The sequence below is a fragment of the Podarcis tiliguerta genome (genome assembly GCF_965153285.1).
Source record: "Podarcis tiliguerta genome assembly, chromosome: 2".
Taxonomy (NCBI): domain Eukaryota; kingdom Metazoa; phylum Chordata; class Lepidosauria; order Squamata; family Lacertidae; genus Podarcis; species Podarcis tiliguerta.
Window position 1 is genome coordinate 47175985 of NC_139535.1, and position 11954 is coordinate 47187938.

The window sequence follows — 11954 nt, forward strand, 5'->3', positions numbered from 1 at the left end:
GCACCCTCAAAATTTCCAGAGTGAGGTGCATGCAGTGCACGGTGGTGCAGAAGCAAAGGCAGTGACTGGGGCACCACACGCTCCCCCTTGCTGGCAGAGGGGAAGAGGGGAGAAAGGAAAGAAGGGCAAAGGAGAGGTAGCTGAGGCAGCTGCTCTCGATTCGGTGGTTGAGCCAGCGGGGGCTTCAGGAGGCGAGCCAGTCACCAGCATGCAGCCGGGGGGGGGGGGAGAGAAAGGGGGACGGCAGCAGGAGGGACTGCCTCAGACCATCCAAGCCAAAATCCTGGACATATGTTTAAATATTTAAAAAATTCCCCCAGATGCCCATGTTCTGTGGACAAGACCCTCCCCCCCAATTTTTTAAAAGCGAAAAACCTTGTCTTATACACAGTATTTAGCATTCTAGACTGCGTCTCAAAGGCTCAAAACTGGCTTAGTTACATGAATAATCCTTATAAAAGCTCTGTAAAGTAGGTCAGGTATTGTGTTACCTTCCATAGTGTATGGCAAAATGGACGAGAGGGATACATAGTGACTTGTTATAAGGTTACCTGGCAAGCTTATGGCTGAGGTGAGATTTGAGCTAGGAACCGCCAGGCTCACATGTCATTTTCTTAGCTACATGAGTTTTCAAACCTATTTAGTTTTTTTAAAAAAAAACATTTGTACCACATTTTTCCAAATCTGCTCAAGGAAAGGAACGTGGAGCAGAGCCCTTGATGGTGATAATCTCAGCCGGCAGTTAGTCACATGGTGGGAGAAATGTCATTCTGAGCTATGTTCACATCTGAGTCATGAAGAGCTGTAAGGATCAATACCTGTGCCTTGAATTGAGTTCCCCTCATGGGGAAGTTGGCACAGGACTAGTGCCTGTCTATGTCAGGCTGTATTAACTGCAGCTTCTGAAAGTCTTCCAAGGCAATCCCATGTAGAGCGAATTGGAGTAGCCATCCCTTCAGGTGGCAGAGACACAGGGAACTATGCAAGGATTGTGTATTGACTTGGAACAAAGTTCAATTGAAGGAAAGCACTGCAGGTTAGCACTGCTACCTGCTTATCCTACAAAAAGGAATGGACTTGGTGGGAGTTCTGAGTCACTGTGTACCTGTTCCAAAAGCGGCAAACGTACACAGCTGAACAGGGCTCATCCATCTGACCACAGCTTCCAGGCACTGATTCAGGGCCAAGACAGCTGCTCCGGGCTAATCAGATATGAAATACAGAGCTTGATGTCATCATCATATTGTGGTTAATAACGGTAATCCCCATTTTGTAAATCCCATCCCATATTATAAATATATGTATATTTTCCCCAAGTACACATTTTTGAATCTACAAATTTAAATTGCTCCCTTCCTTTGTGAAGACGTTATTCCGGTCGACACCACAATTTTTCAATTAAATTAGGTAATGTGCACAAGGGCTTGGAAACAATAGAGGGTGGCGTTTCCTGGAATAGGGTGTTGCATGACACAGTTGGAAGCACCAAGCCCATGTACACTCTCCCCCTCATTGCAGTGTTAAATCACACAGCTCAGCCTTCAGAGAAGGACCAGGAGCAGACACAATTATGCTATTGCTAGAACTGGGTCATATAGAATGGAAAGTTCATTTTGGAGCCCAAATAATATAGTTTAATATAGCCAATTTCAATTGTTTCAAACTTTAGTATGTTAAACTACACTAAATTAGCTACAGAATTGTTCAGATGGTTACATAATTAGGAGTTGCTGATGTTTTTCAGAATGCCATATGAATAGAAGCCAATATCTTGACAAATGAAGACATAAACCTTTTTATGTGTTGTATTTATAAATGTATTAGTTCCCGAGTTGTTCTTCTGAAGACAAAAAGGGATCCTTTGAAGCCCCTGCTGACAAAGGCGGGAGAGACAGTTTTCACACTCTGCATCCCCTGAGTCACTCCCCAGGTTTTCTCAGATGAGAAATATCATGTTAGTCCAATTTCAATCCAGATCTAGCAATAGAATGGAGGCAGCTCTGCCAGCAACCCTATGCTAAGAACTGAACAGGTGGTGCAATTTCTGTTGGCTCATGACTTCTGATATCAATTGATCATGGGATGAGAGTTGGACATTGGGGGGCGGGGAAAGAGGTGCCCTGGGCACCTTATAGCCGTCCTTTGGCATAAGTCTTTAATTTTTAATTGTTTTTAATTGTGTCCTCAAGAAGTTTTCAGAAATGAGGACTGGCAGATAATAACACAGCACTGTTACACTATTTAACTTTTTTTGTCTTGCCAGTTTCCAATTTCACTTCAAAGCTACAAGTAATATATTAATACAAAGCTTGCCATATCAAGCATCGCCTTCCAAATGATGTTCACAAGACTGTGTGTTCTGGAAAGGAGCAGAGACTTCCTGTGGTGCGCTTAAGTAATATTAGCTCTTGCTCTTAACTGTTTTACAGCAACTCCCCTCCCTCATCTTCAGCAATTAGTTTTCTCTTCTTTCCAATTCCAGAGAAGTCACTGCCTCCACCCTTTAGGGACTTCCCAAGAAAAGGCAGACACCTCCTGCTCAAATGCAATACTAACATAGACAATATTATATCTCAGCAGAGAAATGGCCTAAGCTAATCCACACAGACCAGAAACATATGATAAGGAAATTTCCACCTAGGGATTTATCAGTGCAGTGCTATCCGAAGGGTGGGCTTTCATAGATCTGCATCCTACAAGGACACTACTTTCTGCAAACACTCCTTCCTACCAAAGGCTGCTGAGGAAGAGGAAGGTTTGCCAGTCTTTTAGTGTTCTGAAATGACAAGCGGAAGCTCTGCAAATATCTTGGAAGACTGAAGGTCACTAGTGCCTGTGGGGAATGGGGCTGCAATTCCTCATGGGAGTGGTTTCCACAATATCTGGTAGGCCTCAATCACATTTCTTAAATCAACATGAGATTGAAGACGTTGAGACCCTGCATCCCTGGAATTTACTTTCAAATATGGTTCCTTATTAATATTAATTGCTGACCAGGATCTGAGAGGCTGTCCATCATAGAGGACCTTAGAGCAGACCTAGCCAGTGTGGCTTCAGATGTTGTTGGGCTGAAACTCCCATCTTCCCTGACTACTGATCCTGTCAGCTGGGAGGTACAGTCCAGCAACCTATGGAGGTCACCACTTTGCCATCCCTAAGAGACTTCTCTCATCTTGAAAATTTTATCTTGCCCTTTGAGTCTGAAAGACACAGACATCCTGCTCCACTGGGGAGATTTGATTGGTATCCTTGGCCAAGACTATTTTTACAAGGAGATGGTTCTGCATTAGATTTCCAAGTTGTCCTCTCATACACTTATTTAGTGGCAGACTTCCATTCTTCTGGCAGACCTCCATTCTTCTGTAACAATTATATCATTGTTTTCATGATATACCAATTTCTAGAATTTAACTGCAGAATTATGAATTGGGTATTGATTGCAAACAGATTAAACCTTCCTCAATAAGAGTCCTTTAAAGAGTTTGCCTTTAAAGTATTATTCTTTTTAAATCTTGATCCTAATTAGAACTTGAGCTGCAGTGCAGCTGTTCCAAGATTTGATTAATCTACAAATTGGAAGAAACAACAATAGACGGTAATAAAGAGAAGAATAATGAGCAGGTATAAATAAATTGTTTCTGTTTGCACTGCAAAATGAAATCAAGACCACTGCCTGGAAGGTTATTTAATTTAATTAAAATGAAGGCCAAACATTCTTAATATAAACTCATAAAATGCAACATTAAATTTTTCCTTTAAGCAGGGAAAAATAAAACTGTTTCAAAGCCAAAGGAAATGGGAATTTTCTGATCCAAATGTCAATGACATCCAAGATATTTAATTAGGAAATTCTATATAAAGGAAGGTTGCAAGTTAGAAAAACAACTACCCGCAGATTCTTAGCTTTCCTTCTACTTAAGGCAACTGGAATAAAAGTCTTCGAAATTCAGTCTAGTACGTGCCATGCTCAGAGCCTGAAAAGGAGATTGGTTTTGAACTCGTGTTTAGTTCTCCTGTCATAAAATATCATTACAGACTCTGCTAATGCAAAAGGCTGAAACTCAATGCACTTCAGGAATATTATAAACACGCAGAAATTCTATATTCTTCTAGCATCTCTCTTCAAGCTTGGATATAGGCTCTTTTTTGATGGTTTATTTTTTGGGGGGGAACATTTGTGAACAATAAATATCCTCACGAAGTTACATTATCCAAACTGCATCTTAATGAGGGATGGCAGATATCCCATATTTTACTAGACTTCCCTACACTGGAACCTTTGCAGGAAACAGTGTCCCAACTCACAAGGAGTCCTACACTCCAAGGAAGTGGAGGAGTATCATACCAACCAAAGTGACAGAAGCTGTGCCAGAATGCTGCAACACTTCAATCTATGCAGTTACTGGTTTTAAATTGCAAAGATATGTTGTACACAGCTTCCATACCCTCCTTTGTCTACTTCTTTCTCTTAGGCTGTAAACCCCCCCCTCCCTGCGCTGTTTTAGGAAGGAAATAAGATCCAGTTTACTACTTGATTTGTAATTTACAAAAGAAGTCAGCAACGTTGCCAGTTGCTCTGCTTTTCCATTTATGCTTTTCCAAAGCAAAGACTTACAACTGTATGCCTCTGAATAATAGTTGCTTGGGTTCACGAGCAGGAGAGTGCTATTCCCCTCATGTCTTGTTTCACATCAGCATCTGGTTGGCCACTGTGAGACCCCTCAACTCAATGGGCTTTTGGTCTGATCAAGCAGGTTCTTCTATTCTTTTCTGTTCAGGGCTTGCAACACCTAGATCAGGGGTAGGCAACCTAAGGCCCGGGGGCCGGATGTGGCCCAGTCGCCTTCTCAATCCAGCCTGCAGATGGTCCGGGAATCAGCGTCTTTTACATGAGCAGAATGTGTCCTTTTATTTAAAATGCATCTCTAGGTTATTTGGGGGGCATAGGAATTTGTTAATTAATTTATATATATATATATATATATATATTTAGTCCGTTCCCCCACAAGGTCTGAGGGACAGTGGATTGGCCCCCTCCTGAAAAAGTTTGTTGACCCCTGACCTAGATCAACGTCAACATAAGATTTGTCTAATCTAGTTGTTCAAACTGGAAAACCATGGAACTGAACAAATACCATGTTGGGGACATGTAAATATATATAAATGTCTATATCACAGAAAAGGTGGAGCACCCGCCAGGTGGAAGCAGCCCTCAATTAGCCCATAGTTGTCTTTGAAAGCAGGCATAAATAATAAGTAATGTCTGAGATATGATATTTCATTCTTCTTGGATTCACTGGCTATTTATTTAGTTTTTGATGACATCCTACCACTATATTTGCTTCAAAGTCTTTCTGAAAGTTTGGGTTCATGCTTCCACAGTGACCTCAGTTTTCTTCACATTGCTGTCTACTTTGTAGTTTCAAATCAAAAGCAGCCTTGCATTATGATTTCTTGTATCTGCTCATTTGGAGTATATTATTTTCCCCAGCCATTTGATATGATTCAAATTTTCCAAAGGGGGGAAAAAATAAGTGAAGGAAAATCATAACATTAAGGCTTAATAATTGCCCATATCTTAAGCAGCACAAAATAAGACTGAGTAGACCAAGCTCTTGGCAGACAGCTATGTTCCCTGCACCCACTGTCAACAGCAGTCTCTCCAGCTTTCAGTATTATTTATGTACTTTAAATGTGTTTATCTTCCATTTCTTTTGGGAGGAAAGGATGCTTATAGCGCAGTGAAACAAATGACCATATTCAATAATCGTATCACAATACAAAAGCCTAAAAATATTAGAAATATAGCTTAAACTACAATAGATTCTGCAAACACTGGCCTAAATAAAAATGACTCATTCCTAAACCTTTTGAAGATGATATTTACTGATTTCCTTGTGGAAGTATCTGCATTATACCTAACACAGGACTTGAAGGTGAAGACTAGCACTTGCAGCAGTTTCAGGTTAGATCTCACTTGGCCTCAGAAGATGGGTCGCAACTTGCAATGAAGGCTGTCCCACACAGAGAAAATATTACTTGCAGTGATTGCAAAATTTTCTGGGCTAGTGAGCACATTTGGAATTTTGACATGTGGGGAGGAACAACTCCTAAAGAAGCATGTTGAAGTAAACCATCATTATTGTACCATCACAAGTATTAATAAATTGTTTCTGCAGAACAATTTAGAGGAATGGCAGATATCACAAATGGTGGAAATTGTGATTCTGTGCCTAGTTATGCTACTCCCCACTGATTTGTTTGGAACTTGGGGTTCATGATAAATATGTGTCACAAGTAATAGAAACTGGGGGATAAAAAACAATCATAGCAATTACTCCATATCTAAAATTAAACGTGAACACTAAAATAATGAAAATATTATATATGAGTAGAAGTAGGCAATGGTTCAGTACAGTTAACTGTACTGTAATTTTGAAGTAATATCAGTTACTACATCTTCAGCATATGGAAAACATCCCACTATATATTTCCATTTCCTCTGACCTGACAGTACAGCTGAAAAACTCATCAACAAACAATAACGGCAAAGAGCCTGAATGGAAAGGTACGTAAGTGAAGCTTAAACTAGAGTAGAGGAATCCAGTAAAACTTCTAGCTTGCAAATAGACGTGTGTATGCAGTAAGGGATAGATATTCTGGCTAGACTTAATGGAGAAAATGTATGAACAATTTGCTGTATAAAAAGGTTTTCAATCTATTAGTCCTTTTAGCAATATAGACTATCTGGAGTCATAAATGCATACCCCCCATCCAATCTAAGAATGATTACTATGATAAACTTAAAAAAACAACAACAGATTTTCCTTCTCCGTGCTCTTTTAGATTCTTCCAACAAAAGCAGTCTATAGCTACTATAGTGGTAGGAAGTTAATCAATGATAAACTAGAACCCATCATGCTTGTGGGTTGATTTTGCTTGGGTACTTTGTTCTAGGTACCATACAAGATACAATACATAGTAGTATCATTCCAGTGTTACTTTGGTGCTAGGTCTGAATGGCCATGGACTGCATGTTTGATTTGAGAAACATGTACTCCTGCTTCCACTAGTTAAGACAATGCCTGCACGCTGATACTGAAGAGAATTATTTCCTAAGTCCCATTTTCTAGGGGTACTGAGTTCACGGTAGTTTGCTTTAAAGGATCATCATATACACAAAAGAGAAAAGGAAACGGCTTATCCAAGAATAAAACAATAATTAAAGTGCCTTCAAAGAATTCACAAGCCTATGGCCAATTCTGAGCACCAGTTTCAGAAAAAGGGTATTGTTAAAACTAGAATGTGTCGAGAGAAGGACAATGAGGGCAGCCCTGTTCAGGGAAGTTTTTAATATCTAACGCTGTACTGTTTTTAACACTTGATTGGGAGCCACCCAGAGAGGCTGGGAAAACTCAGCCAGATGGGCGGGGTATAAATAAATAAATAAATAATAAATAAATAAATAAAATTATATATAATGAAGATGGTGAGGAACCTGGAGGCCAAGTCCTATGGGAGAAAGGTTGAAGGAGTTGGGTGCCTTCAGTCTAGAGAACATGCAATAAGATTGCCTTATTCAAATATTTGAAAGTGGGTTGGACGGTAGGATTCTAAAGCATAGCAGTCAGATTGTACCAAAAGGATTTTATAAAGAAAATAAAAATTAAAAGCATTAGAGAAATCCCATAAGCATAGTAGAATCCCATCTGAAGATACTACAGTACGCACTAAATGGTGGCCTTTAAGAGGGGCGACCTTCTTTCTTATATCACATTCCAGTTTGAAACGTGAACTAAAAATACACCCTGGAATATTATTTCCATGATCCAAGTTAAAATAGCAAAGGCATGTAGAAAGGCACTTTCAGTGGTTTCCCCACCAACTATAGAACTATTCCCTATAGTGGTACCTCGGGTTACAGATGCTTTAGGTTACAGAAGCTTCAGGTTACAGACTCTGCGAACCCAGAAATAGTACCTTGGGTTAAGAACTTTGCTGCAGGATGAGAACAGAAATCGCACGGTGGCAGCGCTGCGGCAGCGGGAGCCCCCATTAGCTAAAGTGGCACCTCAGGTTAAGAACAGTTTCAGGTTAAGAACGGACCTCCAGAACGAATTAAGTTGTTAACCCGACAACTTAACCCAACAACCCAGAGGTACCACTGTATTTGTAACTAAGGGTGAAGCAGTTATCAGAACATTCCCAAGGTATCGCTTGATGGCCAGGGCCATGGTCATCCAAGTTGTTTGCCACCATTCATTTCTCCAAACAAAGAAGCCAAAATTGAATGGCTATTTTAAAATTTGTGTCCCCTCTTCAACCCCTGTTGCAGAGCTGTGTAAGACCAGAATAAAAGGATAGCATTCAACATCGCACAAGGCTTCCACCTGTGGAACAGAACTTCCCCTTCTTGCTCCCTAATTTGCTCTGGAGGGACCCTCAACGCTCTGCAGCATATCTGAATGGGTGCAGGGGGAGGAGGGGGAGGGGGAAGTTATGCTGAGCAGGCTGAAGTCGGTTCTGCTTGCACACGGACACCACTAGTTACAATTCAAAATCTTGTAAATATACTGAAGCAATAAAAACAGCACAGCTGTTTGGAACTGGCTGCAAATAAATCCTTGGGTGGGCAGCAGAAGAGGTCATAAGAGCTTTGGGGATCTTCAATGCAATCTTATTCTTTTAGTGTTGTTTTCTTTTCTGTTATTAAGGGAATAATTTTGATAAACGATGTTTAAGCAGAAACCTTACTAACCTAAACTACTAAATTTAACTGAAAACTTTGCTGTAGATTGCATCTTCTCTGTATATTTGTTTGATGTGGCTAAACGTTTTGAAGAGGTTATGCAAGTGGCAAGTTCGTTTTTTTAAAAAAAAAATTACATACAGCAAGCCAGTTATTTGTTACAGAGCATTACCATGAGAGTCATTCTGTAAGATACCCTACTGTGAAGGGGCACTAAAGGAGTTCCACTAAACAAACTCTGAATAAAGACTTTTCTGTTCTCTTCTATGAGAGGGAACTGATAAACCTCTAGTCATTGGAAATCACTGCGCAATGCTTGAATTACACACACATGCATGTACTGTGATGCATTATCACATGATACTTTACTTTTCCAAGAATAACCTAATAAAATGAAAATACTTCATAACCATGAACTTTTGCGTCTTAAAAGTTAGTTATTTGGCAGTCTCTAATGAGATTTAAAATCTTAATTGTTTACTGAAGGAGAGAGATTATTAAATAAGCTGTTTTCCTTTAAATGCCAACACTTTTCCAAAAATATATTTTTAAAAATCTACTATATGTATTTTATTTACTATGGGCCAAATGAATTTCGCATATGTGAGAAGAAAATTGGCATCAACCACATGTGAAATAAACTCTTGGCAGGCAAAGTACAACTGCTTGCCATTTAGAAGATTGGATTCAGGAGAAATGCCTTTTATTTTTTCTCAAATCAGGAAACTTAGCAGAAGGAAAACGGAAGTGACTTTTCAGGTAATGCTCTGAAGCAAAGTTGTATCATCCTATAGGCCTTTACTTTACTCCAATCATCAGCTTACTGTGAATATTCTATGCCAGCTTAAATACAAAGAGAGGAAATCATGAAACATCGCTTTCATTAATGGAGCATCTGCAAATTGAGGGTTGCCCTTCCCATTTGTCAGTAAAAACAATGATTCACAACATCCCAACAGCCGATTATATTGTCATGCCTCCCCCAATTCCAAGCAGTGGGGAGTTTAAGAGGTTCCTTTGTCTGGGTTTTGTTTCCTTTGTAAGGAGTTCATTTGAGTATATATTAGGAGTATATACCAGGAGAAGAAAGTACCTTTTAAAAAATTACTCAAAACAGCAAATGGTTCTTTTTTCCAACAACTTCTGACAATCTCAGTCAGGAGTAAACTAAAAGTAGAAGAAAAGCTCTAACAGCGCACGTAACAGAGGGAGAGTATATAGCTGTGCACCTTTAGAGGCAAGCAGTTCAGCAGTTACCTTTTGCCATGGTAACCTAGAGCCAAAGCAAAAGTGTGTGCATAAACCTGTATATCTCACTTTTCCTTTTCCTTGCTGTTTTCATTAACTTTTAAAGGTCCTGGCAGATTGTCAGGCAGATGTTTTCACTTTGCATTGCTATTTCAGCACCAACCACGCAATCCAGAACAGTTTGACTACAATTTTTATGAAAACTACCTTGCATTTGATTTTCTGCATCTTCCAAGGTAAATTGTTTAGGGCAGGTAAGAAGAAGGGCATGGCAACAGCTAACGATGGCTAGTTGAATTATAGGAAATGTCTACTAAACGTTCCTTCTGATTTGCATTCATTGACTTTTACTGCAACTTGCTTTTCAGTTGCAACACACATTAAAAACAAAGCATGCTTGTAAAAGCTTAAAAAGAAGAACTGCATCCCTTATTGCTCACTTTCCAGCAAAGCGTTCAAGTGGCAGAATGCCAGGAGAAACCCTGAATCCTTTTGCTCCTCTGCACAAAATCCCTCCTGACCATTTCCAATAGAGAAATTTGATGTGTGAACTAGCAGTTGTTGCTACATATATACACTGCTGAAATGTTCATAGTAATTCCAATGCCTTAAGAGTGACCCTGGCAATCTGAAGAGAAGTAGCAGATTGTGCCAGCATCTTTTTACATCAACAAGTGTGTGCCAATGGAACAAAAAAGGACTATGCCACAAGCAAAAGGGGGAAAATCGTCTCTCTCTCTCTCTCTCTCTCTCTCTCTCTCTCTCTCTCTGTGTGTGTGGGAGAGACAGAGAGAGAGAGAGAGAGAGAGAGAGAGAGAGAGACAGAGACAGAGAGACAGACAGAGAGAGAGAGAGAGAGAGAGAGAGAGAGAGAGAGAGAGAGAGAGGAGGCTGCGGGAATTAGGGCATGTAGAATTTTTCAACTTTCAAATTCCAAAAATAAGGAGTGAAGAAGAAATTTGCAAAAATTAACTTTCACCCCCTAAAATGACACACCCTACTGGGGGATGTCCAAATTAGCCACCCCAAGTTGAGACACCCCTTCGATTAGATGCTGTATTAGATGCAAGGATGGCCAACTTGTAATCCAACAACATCTGGAGGGCCACAATTTCCAACCCCCCTCAGAACTAGTGATGCTGGCTGGCACTAATGGGAATTGGAGTCCAACAACAACTCAAGGCCTGTTGACTCTCCTCTCCTGTTTTATGAGGGTGAAACAAAAATGTTTTAGGTGAAGTATTTATTGAACATGGGTGCTAATTTTACTTCTTTTTTTAAAAAAACTTGCCATCTGAAAATTATGTTCAAAAGTATGTTACAGAGAAAGAGTAAAAAAACTTGCACAGTACAAAAGCTGAACTAAACATAAACCCATTTGCAACACACTTACTACAATGATAAGAAAGTACAGTGGTACCTTGGGTTACATACGCTTCAGGTTACATACGCTTCAGGTTACATACGCTTCAGGTTACAGACTCCGCTAACCCAGAAATAGTACCTTGGGTTAAGAACTTTGCTTCAGGATGAGAACAGAAATCGTGCGGCGGCAGAACAGCGGTAGCAGGAGGCCCCATTAGCTAAAGTGGTGCTTCAGGTTAAGAACAGACCTCCAGAATGAATTAAGTTCTTAACCCAAGGTACCATTGTATATAGAATTTAACCAGAAGATGTCAAGAGTAAATTCCATCAAGAAACAGAAAACTTGGTCAGTGACAAGAAAATATTTAAGGAGGCATTCCAAACTCAAGGTACCACACTGAACCCTAGTAACTATCTCCTTAACTTCTGAAGTTGGGGTTTCTTGAATAAAGATTTTGTTGCTGATCCCATATATACTTGCCTACACATTGAGAAGACTGTTCTTCGTATAACAAGGTCATGTATATGACAAAACCAGCACTTTGAATTGTGTATGAGTGTCCTTCAACAATACACATCAGAATTTGGTTGT

The 11954-nt window shown here is 39.9% G+C and overlaps 1 protein-coding gene across 5 annotated transcripts in view; it reads right to left on the minus strand.

Moving 5' to 3' along the window:
* The window catches only part of ATG7 (autophagy related 7), a 148593-nt gene that overhangs the window by 75194 nt on the left and 61445 nt on the right, over positions 1-11954 (minus strand). Inside the window, exon 18 of one of the 5 annotated variants that reach the window (XM_083429126.1) lies at positions 6000-6110. The exons of the other annotated variants lie outside the window; for them this stretch is intronic. Within the exon in view, the coding sequence (XP_083285252.1) occupies positions 6066-6110 (45 nt within the window). The 3' untranslated portion in view covers positions 6000-6065. Of the gene's footprint in view, positions 1-5999; positions 6111-11954 lie in introns of those variants that run through there. 5 annotated transcript variants of the gene reach the window in all.